At 41.7% G+C, this 22189-nt stretch overlaps 1 protein-coding gene across 22 annotated transcripts in view; it reads left to right on the top strand.

Moving 5' to 3' along the window:
• The window catches only part of DOCK9 (dedicator of cytokinesis 9), a 289683-nt gene extending 267931 nt beyond the window's left edge, over nt 1-21752 (top strand). For 15 of the 22 annotated variants that reach the window (XM_053217409.1, XM_053217390.1, XM_053217377.1 and 12 more), the window contains 9 exons: nt 3482-3604; nt 4313-4426; nt 5113-5148; nt 5986-6132; nt 8871-9081; nt 14522-14712; nt 18056-18156; nt 18292-18430; nt 20468-21752. In XM_053217409.1, coding sequence (XP_053073384.1) covers nt 3482-3604; nt 4313-4426; nt 5113-5148; nt 5986-6132; nt 8871-9081; nt 14522-14712; nt 18056-18156; nt 18292-18430; nt 20468-20590 — 1185 coding nt within the window. In that variant the 3' untranslated portion in view covers nt 20591-21752. The remainder of the gene's footprint in view (nt 1-3481; nt 3605-4312; nt 4427-5112; nt 5149-5985; nt 6133-8870; nt 9082-14521; nt 14713-18055; nt 18157-18291; nt 18431-20467) is intronic. The other 7 variants (XM_027065148.2, XM_027065144.2, XM_015075964.3 and 4 more) reach the window with 1 other exon arrangement.
• Nucleotides 21753-22189: the final 437 nt, after the last annotated feature.

Below are 22189 nucleotides of genomic sequence, written 5' to 3'. Positions count from 1 at the left end.
CAAGAAAAAGAAAGCATGACCAAGTGGGCTTTGCCCTAGGATTGCACTGTTGGCTCAACATTGGAAAACCAATCAATATAATTCACTATATTAACAGAATAAATAAAGAAAACTGTATGACCATCTCAATAGATGTGGATAAATCATTTGAAAAAATTCAACATCCATTCATGGTCTAAAAAGAAACAACAAAACTAAGAAGAGAAAAGAACTTCCTCAACCTAAAAAGGATTATCTACAGGGCACCTGGGTGGCTCAGTCAGTTAAGCAGCCAACTTCAGCTCAGGTCATGATCTCACGGTCCATGGGTTTGAGCCCCACTTCGGGCTCTGTCCTGACAGCTCAGAGCCTGGGGCCTGCTTTGGATTCTGTGTCTCCCTCTCTCTCTCTGCCCCTCCCCAGCTCACGCTCTGTCCCTGTCTCTCTCAAAAATAAAAATAAAAAAGATTATCTACAAAAATCTGGCAGCTAACATTATACTTAGTGGTGAAAGACTGAGTGCTTTTCCCTAAAATTGGAAACAAAACAAGAATATCTGCTTTTGCAACACTCCTATTCAACATCGTGCTGGATGTCCTAGCCAGTGCAATAAGGCAAGAAAAAGAAATAAAACTGCCTGTATTCATATTAGATACGGTTGTCTTTGTGACAGAGAAACTCCCAAAGAATTTACAAAAGAAATTACTAACATTGGGCTTAACAAGATAACAGGATACAAAATCAATATTCAAAAAGCATTCAACCTTTTTCACGTTTAGAGATTCTTATACCATGGTTTCATCTATCAGTGATTGTTTTATATTATTCCTACAAACAGGTGTGCTGGATGACTTTAAATCTTACTCAGTAAAGCACTTTCCTTGAAAGAAACCCTCAAAATTAAAAAAACATTACTATTTATAATGATATCAAAAACTTAGATATAAATCTATATAGGTTTCTATGCTAAACACTGCAAAACAGTGACGAAAAAAATGAAAGACCTAAATATATGGAGTGGAAGATTCCATATTATTAAGGTATCAATTCTCCCTAAACTGATTTATGGATTCAGAGCAGTTCTGATCAAACTCCCATCTGGAGTTTTGGTAGAAATTAACAAAATGGATTCAAAATGTATATGGAAAAGCAAAGGAAGAGACTAGCCACAACAGTTTTGAAAAAATTCAACGAGTCATACTACCTGACTTTTAAGGTTACTATAAATTAGCATTAGTTCTCAATTGGGATCATTTTGTCCCCATCTCCCAGGGGACTTTTGGTAATTTGTAGCTAGAAACGTTTTTAATGTCACATTTAGGGGAAAGGGGGAAAGGAGAGGGTACTGCTACTGGCATCTAGCAGGTAGAGGCTTTGGACGTTGCCATAGATTCTGTAGTGCACAGGACAGACCCCCAGAACAAGGAATTGTGTGGCTCAAAATATCATTACTGTCACTGTGGAGACACCCTTCTCTAAAGCTGTAGTAGTAATCAAAACTGTGGTATTGAATGGCACAAGGATGGACACCTCTATCAATGGAACAAAATAGGGAAACCAGAAATAGATTCACACACATACGGTTCAGTTGACTTTTGATAAGGATTCAAAGGCAATTCAATGAAGAAAGGATAGTCTTCATCAAATGGTGTTGGAACAATAGGACATTTGTATAAAAAAATTGATCCATACTTTATACTATATTGAGAAATTACTTCATGGATCATGAACTGACATGTGAAACTATTAAACTTCTGGAAGAAAACATAGGAGAAAATCTTTGCCAACTTGTGTTAGAAATTTCTTCCATATAATATGTCACAATCCAGAAAAGAATAACCTGATATATTGAAGTTCATCAGAATTAGAAACCTCTGCTCTTCAAAAGACACTGATCAGAAATTCCAGACACAAACTACAGATTGGGAGAAAAGTACAGACATGTCTGGTAAAGGACTTTTATGCAAAATATGTAAAGAACTCTCAAAAGTCGATAATAATAACCCAGTGGAAAAATGAGTCAAAGATTTGAATAGACACTTTGCCAAAGCTATACAGATGACAGATAAGCACATGAAAATTTGCTCAACATCGTTCATGAAACCCCACTCAAATGGGCTTAAATAATAAAGATCAAGTAAATTGTCTTCCATTAGGAAATTACAGAGAGATTGACAGCAATCGATGCAAATGTTTTACAGAGTTATCTATGACATAGTTGTTTTGGGAGGGAGGGGGAGCTCTCCACTCTGTTACTAAGGCAGACGGGTCCCTGGTTGGCCATGAAATGGATGTCAGCCCCTGTCATGTTCCCTGCCGCCTCTCCTGTCTGGGCTGGTGAGAAAACTTCTCTCACTTCAGTCCTAAGATTCTCCCTGATTGGTGTGTTTAGGTCCCATGTCCACTTTGGAAACAGTGTGGCCAAGGGGCGCCTGGGTGGCTGAGTCGGTTAAGTGTCCGACTTCGGCTGAGGTTATGATCTCACTGTCACTGAGTTCGAGCCCCACGTCAAGCTCTGTGCTGACAGCTCAGAGCCTGGAGCCTGCTTCAAATTCTGTGTCTCCCTCTCTCTACCCTACCCTTCTCTCTCTCTCTCTCTCTCTCTCTCTCTCTCTCTCTCTCTCAGAAATAAACATTAAAAAAATATATTTAAAATGAAACAGTGTGGCCAGGAAATAGATTTATGCTGATTAGTTTACACCTGAGCCACATGCCCCAGCCCTTGTGTCATGGCAAGTGTTAGCTTCCTTCAAAGTTCAAGGACTTTAATAGAGGTGGGCTGACTACCCAAACTCCAGTAGGTAGAAACTTCCAAGGAAAGGAGGAAAGGATGTTGGTGTGGCAGGCATCATGCCCACTATGTGCCATTACTAAATTGCTCTGAGGTGTCTAATTGGGCTTAAAGCCACAGTTAAATAGCTTTGTGTTTCAGCATTGTCATTGTTTCTCAGAAAGGAAAAAAATTGAAATTCTAATTATAAAAAGAGAACTCAACAAAAATTGAGAGACTGTGTGAAGTGATCAATGTTAGTTTTTCCCATGGTATTAACTATTACACGGTCATACACTGTGATCCTGCATTTCTGCTTGTAAATGACTGAAAAATGGCTCATCAAAGAACATAGTGGGGGCACCTGGGGGGCTCAGTCAGTTACGCATCCAGCTTAGCTCAGTTCATGATCTCACTTTTTGTGAGTTCGAACCCCACACCAGGCTTTCTGCTGTCAGTGCAGAGCCCGCTTCGGATCCTCTGTCCCCCTCTCTCTCTACCCCTCCTCTGCTCGCACTCTTTCTCTCTCTCTCAAAAATAAACATAAAAGATTTTTTTAGAAAAAGAGCATAGTGATGAGCTATAACAAGTGTGGAAGTTAGTGTTTAGAAATATTATGTGTTTTGAAATTTTCTTCCTAACCCTCTTAACCGGTTAAGCATTCTGCAAAGAATACGATGTCATGTTTCCCGTAACACTGTTCTCTGGCCGGTGGCCTTTTTCTTTGATCAGGATGTGCTCATGGAGCTTCTAGAGCAGTGTGCAGATGGACTCTGGAAGGCTGAACGCTATGAGCTAATCGCTGACATCTATAAACTCATCATCCCCATTTATGAGAAGCGGAGAGATTTTGAGGTATCAGAGTGGTTTGTTTCTTCCTCTTTGAGAGGACGGTGGGACGACACATACACCCAGACCTTCTTGTATGCAAAGAGAGCAAGCAGACCCCAGTCAGAGATGACCATGTGGCCTCTGACCCTCTGTGTGATGCTGGAGGTCACCACCCTCAGAGCCATTATGCGACACCAAATCTCAAAAAACAAGGATTGGTAACTGTGGCACTCTACTTTTGAAAGGTTGCCAAGAACAGAGTTTTATGATCATCAGGTGCCTTCTTCCTCAGACCTCTTCCTTGCTCCCCTGCATGGAAAGCCGGTGTCCCTGTCATCCTTCCTGGGCTGGGGGGAGTTGTCCAGCTTGTTTGAGCTTATCAAAGAAAGTAGGAAAAGCAGAGACTAAAAATGTCATCGTAGGACTCTACTATCTCCAACATGTCACATTAACTTGAAAACAAGTTGCTTACCACAATGTGGAGATTCGATGGGTCCTTGGTACGCAAGGTGGCTTTCTGGGTAGAAAACATTGTAATCGAAAAAATGGTCATTACCATTGTGCATTACCATTGGTTTTTGGTTTTTGGTCTTTTGGTTTTTTGTTTGTTTGCTTTTGTTTCTTTTACTCAAGTCCAAGGAATTTTTACTTATTCATTCTCATTTAATTATTTTACAATTGATCCTACTAGTTACAAGTGGGAAGAAACGGGTTTTTTGTCCTGTTTTCCAGAGGCTAGCCCATCTGTATGATACACTACACCGGGCCTACAGCAAAGTAACTGAGGTCATGCACTCTGGCCGCAGGCTCCTGGGGACATATTTCCGAGTGGCCTTCTTTGGACAGGTGAGGCTCCTCTCTGTTCCGCAGACCGTCCTTCTAAACCCTTGGGGTTTTTTGTTTGTTTGTTTTTTAATTCTATAAAGTTGTATTTTGTAAGTGTTCTGTTTTCTATAAATGCTAATTTGATGAATTTGTCATATTTAGTATGGTTCTTATCTTCCTCAGTAGTAAACTTTCTGCTTTTTTTTCTTTCTTCCTGTCTTTTCTTTATTACTTTCTTAAGGCAGCGGTAAGTTCTCCCTCCATAAGACATTTTTAGTGGCATCTTTGGTACTTCCGTGTGACTTGCAAGTTTCCTTTTCAAGTCTGTATGTATATCTGTCCAATCATTACAAACTCCAAAAAAAAAAAATTAACATTTTATTCCATTTACAGAAATAAATCACTTGTTTCCTTACACATCTACACTGCATGTTTTAAAATCAAAATTAAGACTTTCTGGTTTCCTTTGTTCCCTGTGCATCTCTCTATTTTGTAATATAATATCTCCACAAGTATATTTACTGTTGTAATATTTCAGAAACCCTGTATAAAAGGGTTCATTTAAATTTAACTGAAAGTTTAACCTCCAAAGTCTCTAACATGATTAAATTATATAAATTATAATCCATTTATTTAGGGTGTGTGGTTTTCTGTGAGCGCTATATAACCTTCAATTTATCCTGTTATTGTCTTTTATAACTTTATAGCAATACCAGTTTACAGACAGTGAAACAGATGTGGAGGTAATTACAGTAAATGCTTAAAAAGCAAGTAATGTAGTGAAATTACTGCATCTACACTAGTTTGATGTGGGTGTTATTTGTCTCATGTTAGCCTGCATTTTTTTTTAATATACTGTGTTTTTTGCACCATTTTCTCTCTTTTATTTTTAGACGAGAAACTTTTTTTTTTTTTTAATTTCAAGTATTAACCCCAATCTGGACTTTAAAATTTTCAACCTTTTTCACTTCCCATGCAATTCTAAGCCTTGCTGTGTTCAGCAGACATGATTGGTACTAAACCACATGATAATCAACTGGTGATCATGAAAATCTTTGCTGATGCCATGCTCCAGCCCTTTCATATTTTTCTCCTAAGTAAAGCAAAATAGAATTTATACAAACTTCAGGTAACGTTTGCCATAACGTTTGCCAGAGCTGCTCCAGACTGGAATGTTTCTGTTTATGCCGTAAAATCCTGTGAAAATGGGGGAGGCATGAGATGTGAGGTGTGTACATTTCCTGCCGAATCATTTCATAGTGAGCTCTACTTCTTGGGAATGTGAAACAGGCTTGAATCCCATCATTAGATCATGAGAGAACAGTCTCGAGTCCCCAATCTTTCATTTCACTCAACATTCTTGAATGAGTTTGCAGTTTTGTGTTTTATCTTTGCAACCTGATTTCACATTATTATCATTTTCCTTCCTATTCAGAGAGCCTGTTTAAGTAGGACTTTATTTTAGAATCATTCCCTCCCACCTTTTTTTTTTTTTTAACCCCTATAACACAAGAACCCTTCCTGGGTGGTAAGCCTGGGGCTATACCTGGGAACAGCTCTAATTGTGCTTTATGTCACAGGGATTCTTTGAAGATGAAGATGGAAAAGAGTATATTTACAAAGAACCCAAACTCACGCCTCTGTCAGAAATTTCCCAGAGACTCCTTAAACTTTACTCAGATAAATTTGGTTCTGAAAATGTGAAAATGATACAGGATTCTGGCAAGGTATGACCATGTTTGGAAATGTTTCATAGTCATGATATTGTATTGATTGATTATTCAGCCTGCGGGCTGAATGTGGGACCTGTTTTTCCAGACCACTTCCTCTAAGGAACAACCTCTCCTCTCTTGTGCAGCAGGGATGATGGAAGGGAACCTGGGGCCTCACCACTCCAAACAGACTTTGATGCTCACCCTGATTTCCACTTCACACCTCTCCTGGCCACCCGAATCCTATTGCTGGTCCCCTATGGGCATCAGTGCATTCGGGCTGATGTAACAAACACCGCAGACTGAGCAGCTTATCAACAACACGAATTTCTCATAGTTGTGGTGGTTGGGAAAACCTAGGTCAAGACGTCAGCAGTTTCTGTGTCTGGTGAGGTCCTCCTTCCTGGTTCACAGATGAGTATCTCCTCCCTGTGTCCTCACATGGTGGAGGGGGTGAGGGGTCTCTGTGGGGCCCCTGTTAGAAGGGCATGAATCCCATTCGTGGGGGCTCTGCCCTCATGACCTGGTCACCTCCTGCCTCAGTGCCATCACACTGGAGGTTAAGATTTCACCCTATGAGGGGAGCCTAGGTGACCCAGCTGGTTAAGCATCTGACTCTTGGTTCAGCTCAGGTCACCATCTCACGGTTCGTGAGTTTGAGCCCCGAGTTGGGCTCTGTGCTGATGGTGGACTCTGTGCAGCTCTGTGCTGGTGGTGCAGAGCCTGTTTGGGATTCTCTCCCCTCCTTCTCTCTCTGCCCCTCCTCCACTTGTGCTCTCTCACTCTCTGTCTCTCAAAATAAATAAATAATCTGTAAAAAAAATAATTTCACCCTATGAATTTCACCCTATGGACGTTCAGTCCATAGCAGCAAGCTTCAGAGAGATACCCTGACTCACTGGTTATCCCTCTGTGGGAACTTAGATTAGAACCTCTGTCATCACCAGGTGCTGTTTTCCTCAGAAACCTTCCTTGCCCCACCTGCGTGGGAAAACGGTGTCTCTGCCACGTTGGGTAGCACACCTCCTTGCACCTGCCTTCCAGAAATTCATTAAACTCTCTCACCCACTGCTGTCTTCTGTCCTCTTTCCTTGGTCCTCACAGGTGAATTCTATACCAGAGAGTTGCGTGAAGGAAAGGGATAAACACACATTGTTGGTCTGTTTTTAACCAGAACCCTTTAACACGACCTTTTGAAGGCCTACATTTTTCCTAAACCGAACTACCCAGGTCCAATTTGCCTCTTTCTCTGAAACTGAAACCTTTGTCTGTGTCAAGCTGTGGCTTCAACGTGACAACCTCTCCTCGGGACCCTCATGTGCATTCTTCTTCCCCCTCAATCCCCTGTCCTTGTAGCAGCTGGAACACCTTCCCGACCTTCTTCCCTTCCCCCAAACACCGGTGCTCCGTTGCTCCTGTTTCTCATGTACAACTTCGGAAATGACAACTAGGGAAATACCACTGAGAACTAGGCAAGCATGTGCATTTCCACTGCTTTTACATTGCTTCTGCTAAGGAGAGTCACATTTCATAGGTTTGAACACAGTTGTAGCGATTGGCCGGATGGCTATTTCTAAAATAGAAGTTAATAACTCATGACTTTATGTATTTTCTTAACTTCCAAAGTTTTAGGCACGTCCATACCCATTTTTCATTTTTCTTCACAAACATTCCTGTTGAGAGGACAGTGGCGCATGATAACTAGAGGCTTTTAGCAAAACCTTCTTGGCCTTATTTATTTGTCAGCCCCAGTTCCAGAATTGTCTCCAAATTCTTTGCCCTCATTTCTTTCACACCCTTCCCCGTTTATTGCTCTACAAGCTTAAATACAATTCATTTGTACAAAATTCATTTGTCTCCCTAATATATTAGCTATTGGGCTTGTATGGGAAATATCTATGTTTAATGTTCTATCTAGCACGTCACAGATGTTAGAGCACTGCTAATTGAATTGTAGCAATGCAGTTTTAAAAGCGTTTATGTGCTGAGTTAATCAGGAGCTAAACTTATGGTTAGATTAGTCTTAGACTAGTCTGTACCTGTATTAATTCGTCCACTTCTATTTACATATAATCTGTGGATTAATTATAATTTGAGGTTCTAGGTATTAAACATTATTACTAAAATAAACATTTTTCTCTCTAAGCCAAATATGTAAAAATGCAGTTCAGGAAGCCAGCAGGAAAATCCAGACAGGGAGTCACTCAGCAAGAAAACTAACATGATGTCTTAAAAAAAATTCAGTGTCAGGAAAAAAAAAAAGTGGAGAATATTAGATTAAATATGATCGTTTATTAGATTCTGGTTCAAACACAAATAGTGATAAATAACATTCTGGGGACATTTGAGAAACTTTAATGGACTGGGTGTTGAATTAAGGTAGTTTTATTGGGTATGATATACATTATGGTCATGGAGGAGAATGTCCTCCTGTTTAAGAGATGCTGGTGGAAGTGCCATGATGGATACCACTTACTTTGAAATGGTTCAACAACAACAACAACAACAAAAAGTCTATACGTACATGTGTAAGTGTGCGTCCACGTATGCGTGTGTGTGTGTGTATGCTTGAACAAAGCATTAGCAATTGTTCTAAGTGGTGGGTATGTGGGTGTTTGTTGTACTATTTTTTTTCCACTTTTCTAAACTTTTCCAAATCTTCTATTAATAAGAAGTGGAAAGACAAGCTTAGGGATGCTTTGAAAGAGTCCTTCAAATAGCACGAATCTCCCCTTTTGTTTATTCCCTTAAAGGTCAACCCTAAGGATCTGGATTCCAAGTATGCATACATCCAGGTGACTCACGTGATTCCGTTCTTCGATGAAAAAGAATTGCAAGAAAGGAAAACGGAATTTGAGAGATCTCATAACATTCGCCGCTTCATGTTTGAGATGCCCTTCACTCAGACCGGGAAAAGGCAGGGCGGGGTTGAGGAGCAGTGCAAACGGCGAACCATATTGACAGGTACCGTTGCCCTGGCTTCTCTTCGCTTCTTTTCTTTTCTCTTTTCTTTTTCTTTTCTTTTCTTTTCTTTTCTTTTCTTTTCTTTTCTTTTCTTTTCTTTTCTTTTCTTTTCTTTTCTTTTCTTTCTCCTTCTCCTCTCCTCTCCTCTCCTTTCCTTTCCTTTCCTTTCCCCTTTTCTCCTTTTTTCTTTTCCTTTCTTTTCTTTTCCTTTCTTTGCTTTTCTTTTCTTTGCTTTTCTTTTTTTATTAATTTATTTTCGAGTTAAATAACATACAGTGTAGTCTTGGCTTCAGGAGTAGAGCCCAGTGATTCATCTCATATGACACCCAGTGCTGATCCCAACAAGTGTCCTCCTTAATGTCCGTCACCATTTACCCCACCCCCTCCAGCAACCCTCAACTTGTTCTCTGTATTTAAGAGTGTCTTATAATTTGTCTCCCTCTCTGTTTTCGTCTTATTTTTCCTTCCCTTCCCCTGTGTTCATCTGTTGAGTTTCTCAAATTCCACTTAGGAGTGAAATCATATGATCTCTTTTTCTAACTGACTTATTTCGCTTAGCATAATACCTTCCAGAATCCCATACAGACATTAGCCTGGACACCGAGGTAAAGAATTCGCTGGAAGGGATCCAGAAGCTTCTAGAAGGAAGGGCCCTTCAGGCTGAGTTAACTTTCGCCAGATATCTATTTCATTTTAACATTTATCTAATGCTTACTTTTGAATACTCCTGACATTTTTCTATTTATCTGTTAACATTTTCTTCTTCTGCTCAATCAGAAGTTCATACCCGAAGTCAAGTCACTGACCCTTTTTTAGAATCTGATGAAACCAGTGGACCCTTATCTCCTCAGAGAGCTTTTGCACACAATTTCAGGTGACTTACAGACGCCTTCTGAAACCCATGCAGACCCCTCTCCAGGCCCAGGGCCTCAAGAGCCCCTGCATACGGGTTCTGTGTCTCCTTCACAGGAAGAGACCCCTACATGTCTTTCTCACACAGTTCCCAGCCTGAACCTGGTCAGGGATTTTAGGCTGAGTGAATAAATAGGATATGAGGTTGGATCCCTTGTGTCTCATCTCTGAGAGTGGCTGGCCAACCTCAGCTTGGATACCAGCCCTACCAGGAAGCTCACTGCCTTCAGAGGCTCTCCGTTCAGCTGTGACAGGAGCTTTAATAGATCCTTGGACCCTGGTTAGCCATTGATAACCCATTCTCAGAAACGTGTTTTGCATCATTTCCTAGTTCCTGACAGTGTAGACTCTTACCTTCTCTGGGGGAACCTGACCTTGTCCACTCTTGGGTTGGGGTCAGCAGCGTGACTAGGGTAACCTAAAATAGAACACTTTCTTGACCTCAAAAAAAGTCGGTGAGAGGTCTGCTCAGAAAGCCAGGTGTGTCTACATCCGCTGTTTCAAAGAGTGATAGTTCAGTAGAACCAGGAAGGTGTCTATTGCTCTGTCTAGAAGCCGATGTTGCCGGGCAATAATAGGGAACAGTGTGATGATGAGTAAAAGGACCCCTGTTAAGATGCCACATTTCACATGGGCTCCACTCTCACCACTGAACTGGACACTTTCAGTGGGTGAGTCTGTATCTCAGTAAAGCTATTACCAAAGAAAGAACATGACTCAATGTAAAATAGCTCAGAACAGCATATTACAGAGAATTCTTCACCCTTCCTAGGAAGGAACTGAGATAAAAGTTAAAATTAAAAAAACAAAAAAAACTCCTGCTTTCTTAAAGAAAGAGCCCCTACTACTTTTAGAGTAATGATAACACGTGAAATTCAAACAGTATTGTCCTCAAAAATGGTAGTCCCTCCCCATGGGGAGAGGAGTTGTTTTTCTCATGGACACAGTAGCAAATTCTTCTTCTTAGACAAGATAACTACATTTCTAGGTGGGGTCACTATGCCAGCTTGGGGCATTTATCTCTACAGTCATGACCTTAAGTCCGTGCTTATCACACTGTTCCTGGACCTGCAGCATAAGCATCATCTGGGAACGGGAGAAATTCAGATTTGTGGGCCCCGCCCAGCCCTGCTGAATCAGAAACTCTGGGCGTGGGGCCCGGCTAGTTGTGTTGAACAAGCCCCCCCAGGTGACTCTGGTGCCGCTCCAGTTTAAGCACTGCGCTTAAAATAAACCCAGTTCCCTGATGAGTCAGGGTCAGGATTTTTTATTAGGATTATTCTGCTCAGGAGCATTATCGATTCAGAAACAGTGTTTTCCCTGGCCAGATTTCCTTCAGGGTCACAGTTTATCATTTTGTCACAGAAGTGTTTTTGATCAGCTAGAGAACAAGAGCAAAGCTCTGTACCTGCCGGAACAGAGGAGACAGAGTATCACCGCTGCAGAGAGAGGCAGAGTTAACACAGGGGTGTCAGCTCATCTGTGGGGATGGGAAAGTATGGGCAGTACAGAGCCTGGGCCTCGCCCTGCAGACCCAGGGCAGTGCTCACTGTGATCCCGGGCAAGTCACCTAACCTCTCTCTATGGCTTAGTTTCCCCATCTGTAAAATGGATAGACTTACACTATCCATCTTGTGTTGAAGAACATCATAAATGATACCCAGGAGGGGCAAGAATGTACGTTATTTCGCTGGATCTTATCCACCAGTGGTCCCCTTGCCTTTTGAGGTTGCTAATGAGCCAAAGGGGATTACAGTACAACAAAATACCCAAAAAAGGTATAGTTTTCACCCTGAAAGATCTCCAAATATGAAAAGGATAGTTACTGGGCAGCATAAAGATTTAGAGACAGGGTTGTAAAAATGCTACTAAGAACACATGAGCTCCGTATCAACCTTTACAGGCACACAGACCAGGATATTCCAAAGACTTTGAACTTGAGAGTTTTCCCCTATGTTATTAATCCTTCAGGCTCTTCTTCCATTGCTTTCCTTCAAACCAGACCTTTGACCATCCAAGTTGTGGGGGAGCCCTGGCCCTGGCTGACCTCTGAACCCGGCAAAGGCTCGCTTTCCTGGGTAGGTCAGTCAGTTCACTGCAATTGTGGGATCATTTGGAAAACCAGGAAACCCTCCACACCCCTTCTGTGTAAATTTCTGAGCCTGCCTCCCAACTTAACCCCCTCCTCTCTTCCTGTCATGGAACTCCTGCCATGGAGCTTCTTCCCAATCACTATTCCAGAGTCTTCCAAATCCTGCCCAGACTCCCACTCAGGGGAGAAATATTCTCCTGCTCTTCACCTTCTATTCAGTCTCACCAGGCTGTACAGGCACCCATGCCCCTCAGCCCCTTCTTCCTCACCTTCCTTCCTGAAAGGCCGCATGGCATGAGGTCCAGCCATTTTATAGTAACGTGATGCTTCACTCAGTCAGTCACCTAACCTTCCACCCTTCAGGCCACTTTGCTCTTTCATTTAGCCATTTGGACACTAATGCATTAATTGATTCCACAACATTTATGGAGCACAGGCAGTATTCCATCCTGGCTTTGTAACAAAACACACACGTCTGCATTAGGCAGTCTCCTTCTAGCAGAAGGAGACAGACAATAACCAGTAAACATAATGGGTAAACATACCTGTGTTGGAAGGTAATACTTGTTCTGGACAAAAGCAAAAGGAGATCAGAAAGGTGGGACTGAAGGGGTAGGGTTGCAATTTAAAATGGAGTAGCCCAGAGGGGCCTCACTTGAGGAGGTGACACTTTAGTCCAGACTTGAAGGAGGTGAGGGAGTAGGCCACACAAACATCTGGAGGAAGAAGGAGCTGTCTGGGCAAAAGCCAATGGGTGGGGGTGCTTGTGCCCAGCACATTCAGGGGACAACCAGTAGGCCGGCATGGCTGGAGCTGAGTGAGTCTGAGGGAGAGGAAGAAAGATGGGGCCAGCAAGGAAGGCAGGGGAATCCCAGCTCACGTGGACCTGGTGGGCTCATGCACAGGCTCTGAGTTTTCTGTATCATTATACTCTCCCTTGCTTCTCTAAGTCTCCACTTACCATTGCAAGACTCAGGACTTTTACGCTGAATGAAATCCGTATAGTCCGCGTACATCTCACAGACATCCGTGGAATTAACTGTTCTCTCGGAAATACTCAAAAATAACTGTGATTACGCTAATCACCTGTGTTTTGACACCACTGTTACCCTCATGAAACGCTTCCACGGCACTTCTTACTCATGGCAGTGCAGTGGCAGTCTGTAAAGCGCTTTCTGCCCACCCCTGGGTGCACCTCTGGCTCCCCGGCTGGAGAGCAGCGAGGCCCAGGTCTTACCACGCTACCAAAGAAGCGTCAGGTTCCAAGAGGATTGATCAATCCCACTGCTGCCACTTAAAAACCATCCACAAGGAATGCAAAAGAAATAGGAGATACAGACCTTTGGTCTGTGATCGATAAAACATTGAGGGACTAGAACAGGCCTGTCAGGGTGTGACTTGAGGCTGCGGCAGGCTGAACACCTCCCGCTTTGTGCAGACTTTGGGTGACCCACCTGGACTGTGTGCTGCATGGTGCTGGCCCTGTTTTCTCACTGAGGCCTTTCTAAGTAAACTCTCCCTAGCCACTTACTAAACAGCAATGATCCAAGCGTAACACTCCCGTCTTACTTTTGCTTGTTAAAAAATAAAATTAGCTTTTAAGCATTTATATTCATGTCTATTCATAAATATATATTAAATAAAGATATTAGAGATACTTATATGCCATGTAAAGCAAAAAGGTAGAAATTTAAAACAGACCCAAATTAGAACTGGCTGTTTTTCTATTCATTTTGTTGATACGTTCAGGCATCTTATTATGATAAGTGAAAACAGTACTATTGGTTGGTTTTTTTGTAGGGGAGAAAAAAGTATAAGAAAACGTAAATATTCTTATTTCTGTTTTTTATTCACTTCTGTTTCAAAATATCTTTATGATTAGTGTGACTTCAACAGCCTGAATTTCTGGTTTATAAAATACTTGGAAATATGTTCTCACTTGTTATTTTTCACTGATTTCTCTGATTTGTGCAAATTCAAGCATGTAATTCAAAATTCTCTAGAGAAGTGAATTTTCTCAAGGATATGTTTATGGAACTATTTTCTGGACTAAAAATCTCATCTGTTGATATCTCAAAACTCTGTACCGTTCTTAATGTTTTCAAAGCCCTCTTACACCTACTAGTCTTTCAGATCTCACAACTTCCAAGGAAGGTAAGGCATTTATGGTTAAGAAAACCGAGCAGGAAATGATAGTAATTTCTTCAAACATACACAAAAAGACCCAACTCTCTTGACTTTGCACCATACAACCTGTCATTAAACATGCACAGTGATAAAAGAAGACAGTGCTGTGGTTCCACGAAACCCTGGCATGTGACTTTAGCAAGATTTGGGTTCCTTATCTATAAAATGGGAATAATAAGTACTTCTACCTCAATAGTAGTAAAGACGATACAAGCTGCGGCATCATTTCTGGGACTCGTTCCTCCACAGCAATACACTGCTTCCCTTATGTGAAGAAGCGGATCCCCGTCATGTACCAGCACCACACCGACCTGAACCCCATCGAAGTAGCCATTGACGAGATGAGTAAGAAGGTGGCCGAGCTCCGGCAGCTGTGTTCCTCAGCCGAAGTAGACATGATCAAGCTGCAGCTCAAACTCCAGGGCAGCGTGAGCGTTCAGGTGAGCCCAGCGCTGTCAAAGCAAACCACAGGGCAACAGACGCAGGGGCTCATTTGGACCTTGGTAAATTTCAAGCCTAGCAAGGTCTAGTGTAGATCCCTACTTGACCTGGTCATCCCAGTTACCTTCCAGTATCTGTGCAGTGTCTCCTGATACCAGAAGGGGGCGGTAGACTTGGGGGCCCCATCCAACCCCACCTGGAGGAGTGTCTTTTTAGTACTTTGGGGAATTCTAGGTGCCTAACTGGAAACATCAACACTCTTCTAAATATAAAGAAGTGTGAATACCTGTAGGGTTCCTTACAAAACTGTTGTTTTCTGGTTTCTATGAAAATTGTATCTGAAAAAGTACCTTAAGTTTCACTCTTAATGGTATGTTTTGATTAACAGAAATTTATTCATTTTATGGTAAATTAATTAATTTTTCCTTAATTAGTAACATTTTTGCGCCCTCTTTATTTATTTTTATAATTCATGTTTAAAAAAATTTTTTTTAATGTTTTTATTTATTTTTGAGACAGAGAGAGACAGAGCATGAACAGGGGAAGGGCAGAGAGAGAGGGAGACACAGAATCTGAAGCAGGGTCCAGGCTCTGAGCTGTCAGCACAGAGCCCGACGCGGGGCTCGAACTCACAAACTGTGAGATCATGACCTGAGCCCAAGTCGGACGCTCAACCGACTGAGCCACCCACGCGCCCCTTTTGCGCCCTCTTTAAGAACTTCGTTCTTAAATCTGTTTCAAAAATGTTCTCCTATGTTTTCTTCCTTTGTTTAGTATTCCTGTATAGATCTGCAATCCAGCTGGAATCTATTGTATGTGGTAACAGATAGGGGTCAAGATACATTTTTTTCCATATAGTTATCCAAGCAATGTGCACCATTTAGTGAAAAGATAATTTTTTATCTACTGATTATATATGTATGTTCAGTTGTAAAAATTCAATAAGGTATGACCTCATGGTATATGTACCTTTTTGTTTGTATATTATACTTCAAAATAATTGGTTTTTAAAAGGTATCTTACATGATTTCCAAGGAAATTGGCAAATCACCTCCTTCCAGTGATTTGTATGCTTCTTGCTTTAGTGATTTTTTAAGTATATATAGATAATTCTAGCACATGTTTTACACACACACATACACACACATCCTTATACCCAATTCCTTTCTTCAAAGAAGGTTACATTTGGGGCACCTGGGTAGCTCAATTGGTTAAGCGTCCAACTTCGGCTCAGGTCATGATCTCATGGTTCGTGAGTTCAAGCCCCACATCAGGCTCTCTGCTAACAGCTCAGAGCCTGGAGCCTGCTTCAGATTCTGTGTCTCCCTCTCTGCGCCTCCCCCACTTATGTTCTATCTCATAAATGTCTTACATTTATGAAAGTTGCATGTAGATGTAATATGTAAGTTTTAAGGTTTTTTTTTCGTTTATTTTCTGGAATCAGTTCTTGTTACCTTTCTAATCAAATGCACACTGGATGGTTGCCTAACATTTTCTAAATGTCATTCACCACAAAAGGGCTTGTAGATGTTTCAACCTCTTCCCTCATGACCTGAAAGACTTATGTACCAAAATAAGTTATCAAGTGAATACGATAAATATTCTAACATGAGCAATTACATAATGGGTCCAGAGGCCACACTTTTCTGCAACTATAAAAACAAAACCACTCATTAACATAGCCTTGGAACATCCAGCCTCTATCAGAACACCAGCGGAGAGGTATGGGCGCCAGTAAAGGGTGGGGCTGGACAGGTTGAGCTTTCTAAAGGGCATAATGTGCCCTTCCATTTGACAGCGACCTTAGAGATTTATAAATACCCAATCATCTTTAAGAAGCAAAGATCATTATTCCATGGTGATGAGTTTCTTTTTAAAGTTTATTTCTTTATTTTGAGAGAGACAGACACAACGTGAGCAGGGGAGGGGTAGAGAGAGAGGGAGAGAGAGAATCCTAAGCAGGCTCTTGAGCCAATGTGGGGCTCTAACTCACCAACCATGAGATCGTGACCTGAGCTGAAACCAAGACTCAGACGCTTAAATGACTGAGCCAACCAGGTGACCCTGAGGAGATTTTTTTTTTTATACGTGTGTGCCCACCAAGGTAACAGTGAAGTTGCAGCTATAGGAAATTAACTTTACCATTTTATTTAGGTATTTCTGTAATTCTTATACCAAGAACCTCACTGGGGTTGCTCTTGTATAGGACAGAGCCATCATGGTGGCTATATGACTCTGTACTCCAAGATCTGGTTATGTTAGTCCTTATGAAATCATATCAGCTTTCCTGTTTGCATATCCTTAAAATTGAGTATATTGTGTCATTTTAGGTAATTGGTCATTTGGGTCATGTCCAGATCATTAGCATAGTTCCCCATGCAACACCAGTATGATGATACCTGCAGTCATCACAGGTTAACTAGTTGTTCCTGACTTGGAGGCCCATCTCCCACCACTGTGGCCCTCTGTCTCCCCACCTCTGGTATGAATTCCCACACCTCAGCTCTCCTGCCATTACTGCACAGGTCATGCCTACCGTGGGTCAGAACCACAGCCCAGCTCTTCACCAACAGTGACAGACCCTCCCTACTTACTTACCTTCCAAGCCCGCCAGACCTCCCAGGGAAAATGATGTGATAATCACATGTCAAGTTCTTTCTCACGCCATCTCAGATGCCTAGGACTTTCTCTTTCCCACCCAGTGTATCTGACCTTCTTTCTCTCCACATTCCCATGTATCCTGACTATCCAACTTCAAGGAACTCTTCTTGGCTAATCAAGAGATTCAGGGTTCTGGTTCACTCATCCTGTTGCTAAATGCCCCTAATCTTTGGCATTCCAGCGCACCTCAGCTGGTTACTTCATTTGAAGATAGCAAATCGATTTGTCCATGGCTGTCTACACAGTTCAAAGAGGTGAACAGTTTTTAAAAAATTGGCCAATATACTATATTCTTTAGTTTTTCACTGAACTCACACATGGACCTTCTGTCAGTGTAGAGTGGCACAAATACCAATTGGAAGACTTGGGCTCTGACCTCAGGTGTTTTGCTTATTGGCTGTTCAACTTTGAACAAGTCCTTCAGTTTTCCAAACTCTGCTTCCTCCTTCGTAAAATGAGCCATCATCTCAAACACCCTGATGATGTCTGAGGTGATAAAATCAAATGACATATAATAATATAAGCTTTGTTCATGGTTTCCTCTTTCAGGTTGTCAGTTCCTAGAGGGCAGGAGTCATGACTAGCTTGAACAGCGTTGTTAGCACATGCCAACTGAAACCAAATCAATGAGAATGGTCATTTTTATAATAACATACTTTAAAATCTTTGTTGTTGATCTAGGTCAACGCAGGTCCACTAGCATATGCCCGAGCTTTCCTAGATGACACAAACACAAAAAGATACCCTGACAACAAAGTGAAGTTGCTTAAAGAAGTTTTCAGGTAAAGTACACTGGAAATGTCTCTTTCTCTTCAAGTAGCCATCATATCTGTGCTCATTCAAGAAAGAGGTGCTACCAGTTGGACTCTCTCTTTGTCCTCAACATGCCTTTATTTCCCTCTCTCTTACCATTTCAGGCAATTTGTGGAAGCTTGCGGTCAAGCCTTAGCGGTAAATGAGCGGCTGATCAAAGAGGACCAGCTAGAGTACCAGGAAGAAATGAAGGCCAACTACAGGGAGATGGCGAAAGAGCTTTCCGAGATCATGCACGAGCAGGTAAGTGCCACGCTCGGTTCTTGTCATTTTTAGCAAGCACGTGCTAGTTGGGTTCTCACATGCGCCCTGGGATGGCCTAAACCTTCTGATGTCCTTCCAGAATTTTGGTATCTGAAGAGTAATGTAGCATGCTACACGCTGCTGCCCTCTGAGCGCAGGTTACCTGGGGAAGGGCTAAGAGCTAGCCCGCCTGTTAACATCTAACACAACCAGAGGAGAGCAGCACCCACCTCCTTTTTGTCACTCTTAGAGGTGGTTGTGGTTCGAAGCTGTGTCCCTCCCCACCCTAATCTAGCTCAAAGCAAAACAAAACTCACATAAAAAAGAAATACCTAGCTTGTTCCTAGAAATCTTTTTATTCACCCAATCCTTTGAAAGACCAAGACTTGCCAGCCTAGTTTAAAGAATTTTCTGTTAACATTAAATGTCTTTCGCCACTTAAAAGAAAAGGGTTGTTCAGTTTTTGACTGTTCACAACTGACTTGGGTCCCCTAATGGATTCTTCATGGTGGCTTCTCTAGTCCTTGTTATTTTGGGCATCTTTCCTGGTTACATGGCTACTATCACCTTCCTGTATGAGCTCCTTTCAGTAGGATCATGTATGTGGGCTCAGTAGTCAGAGGGGCAGCTAGCCAGCCAACTAAGTGCATGTCAAAGAGCAGCTTCCAGAGTATTGATTTTGTAGGGGTCCATTCTCCATTGGCCACAGTGACTTCTTCCAAATCACAGTGCCATTCTTCACAAGTAACATGAGTACTTCCATTGCACATAAATCCTTTTCCGGTTTCCTGCACGATTATCGTTCAGTCTCTCAAATGAAAGCCAGGACCACTTATATCAGTTAACATATCATGTGACGATCCAGTTAGGAAATTCTTTTGCAGGAAACTAACTGAAATGTCTGATCTTTAACTTGCTTGCTTTTTTTTCCTCCTCTTCCATGCTAACACATTCAGATGGGATGGTAATGTCATTTTTTAATTTTATTTTTCTGAACCTCGATAAACTGCTTCACGTAAAGTTATGACTGAGTTTGAATAACTGCAGACATTGGCATAAAGTGTGTGCAGAGGGAGGCACCCTCTTCCGGGCATGTAGAAAAGTAGAAAAAAATTGAACTGATGAAAGAAATACATGTGTGAATGATAAAGCAGAAAAGGGGTGGTCTCATGAAAATAAGTTTTTGGAGAAAGCCCAAGGTCTTTTCCATGGAGCTTACAGATTGCTGTGTAACAGAGAGTTTGATCAGTGGGTGTCAGCATTTGGCACTAGAAGAGAAGAAAGTAGGTAAACAATGTGGACTGATAATGTTAGAATAAGCTCCCATATCATATGGACATTTCTCGCAGTGCCGTGCTCTAAACTGCACCTTGAACTTTCCATTATCTCAACAACTGTGAAGATTAAACTCTTTTGAATCCTTAAGCAAAAAGGGTTGTGACCTGGAGTAGACTTGCTTTTGGTTTTCCCAGGGGAGCCTCTGACTGTGTATGTTCCTCTCAATTTCCACCTGGCAGTAGGTCAAGTCTCGCCCCTAGAATTCTCCCCCGCGTTACCGAGTGTGAAGAGAGACCTGTTCAGGGTCATAGGGGCAGCTGCTGTTTCTTTCCCAGGATGGAAATCTGTAAGACCCTGAGAGAAGGAGCCAGTGGAAAAACAGAGATGCTCAGGACTCATTTTAAAAGACTTTTCCAAGCGACAGGGCTAGATCGTGTCCCTGGCAAGTACGTGTAAGATAGACTTCACCACCTTATAATCTGGTGAGTCTAGAAGAGAAGGCTCCATTCAGTACTTTATAAAGGAAACAAAACCCCTTGTACTTGACTTTCCCTTAAAATCCTGATCTGAAAAAGACCATTTTCTAGATGAGCTGACACAATCCCTCTGCAAACCGCCAAAGCCGAGCTCTCTGAGCATACCATCATTCAGAGTAACAGTGACCATTGGATGATAAATTGTGTTACGTGAAACACGCCATTTTGAGAAATGTCTTTAGGGGCATTACACTTCAGTAATGTTGTGTTTCTGTGCCTCAAGATTTGCCCGCTGGAGGAGAAGACGAGCGTTTTACCGAATTCCCTTCACATCTTCAATGCCATCAGCGGGACTCCAACAAGCACCCTGGTTCACGGAATGACCAGCTCGTCCTCAGTTGTGTGATTTTGCCTCACGGACCGTATGTGGGGCTTTGTCATTTGCAAACTCAGGATGATTTCCAAAGTTAATCACTGGGCTCGTGCAAGACACAGGGAGGACCGAGCACAAGAAGAAGTGAAGGGGAATGGGAGAGAAAGGAACTCAAGAACGGTGTTATTTCATAGCCGATTTTCTAGAAGAGTCATAAGAGGGTACACATATTTTTTTAAATCTTGCTGGCAATATTCGAACTTTTCATTATGTCTTAACGGGGGTGTGTGGCGAACTCTCTTAAGCTGGAGTGAGATTTTATTCTTCCTTACAGAGTAGTATTAAAATAAATGGCCTAGAGAAAACACGTGTTCTGGAATGTACAGAGCAGGGACAGTAGCACTGAAATGGAGGCTGGAGTAACGTTTGCCTCTAGGCTAAGCTGGAAAACCTTGAAAATATTTTTTTTTTCCTGTGGCACATTCAGGTTGAATACAAGAACTATTTTTGTGACTAGTTTTTGATGACCTAAGGGAACTGATCATTGTAACTTTTGTACCAGTGAGCCAGAAGGTTGAGTGCTTTTATACTCATATACTTGCATCTAAAAAATAGGAAAGCTTAAGAAACTATGTGAGCTTAAAACTAGTCAAGCAGTTTAGAACCAAAGGCCTCTATTAATAAACAAAACTATGCTAAAAAATTTAAAAGTAGTACAGTATATTGTAATGTACATATGAGTTTGTTAATACAGTCTCCACACTCTGTACATACATGGATTACATTTCTACATTTTTTAATACTCCTCACATCCGCTTCTGCATTAAGTTTCGTTGTGACAAATTGGTGCCGTTCTTAGTATATGCAATACACTTGACTTTACTGTTTTATCCTTGTACATAAAAAAAGTGCAATATGGAGGTGTATACAGTCTTTGCTCTGTTAGGTTTATAAACTTTTAAAAAATCTCATCCTTTTGCCAAAGTGGTGGAGTATGTAATTGGTAAACCATAAATCCTGTGGTGAATCGTGGTGTGATTTAAAGCTTTCACCATGTTATATTTTCTTTTGAGACATTAATTTAGTAATTTTATATTTGGGAAAATAAAGGTTTTTAATTTTATTTAACTAGAATCTCTGCCCTGCTGTAAGTAAACATTCTGTACCACATCTGTATTAAAAATAACATTGCTGATTTTCTGGTAGTGAATATTGGGTATTTATTATTATTAGCCATTCCCCAGAGGGCCAGGATATTGGAATACTTGGGGGTGAACTAACATGGTATATGAAATTTGCTTTAAAAGTTGAGGAAAAGAAAGGGGCTGGGTGGAGGAGACAAGACTGACAAACGTTGGCAGTTGTTGAAGCTGAGATTGGGTACATGGGGAATCGTGGTACCATTTTGTCTGCCCCCGCGTATGTCTCCGTGGTACAGATTTCAGGAGGCAGGTCTAGACCTCAGATCTGCCAGTTGCCTTGGATAAATGCGCTGCTGCACCGTGGCCTGGCTCTGAATTCTAGCTGTTGCCGAGCCTGCACAGACACCTGTGCCCTCTGGCTTTTCCTCTTCGGCTCTGTCGAGAGTTCCATCTTCATCAGTTTCCTTGCTTGCTTTTGAGATGACTACTC

Source organism: Acinonyx jubatus, chromosome A1 (genome assembly GCF_027475565.1).
Source record: "Acinonyx jubatus isolate Ajub_Pintada_27869175 chromosome A1, VMU_Ajub_asm_v1.0, whole genome shotgun sequence".
NCBI lineage: Eukaryota > Metazoa > Chordata > Mammalia > Carnivora > Felidae > Acinonyx > Acinonyx jubatus.
This window is presented reverse-complemented; position numbering and strand designations above follow the sequence as displayed.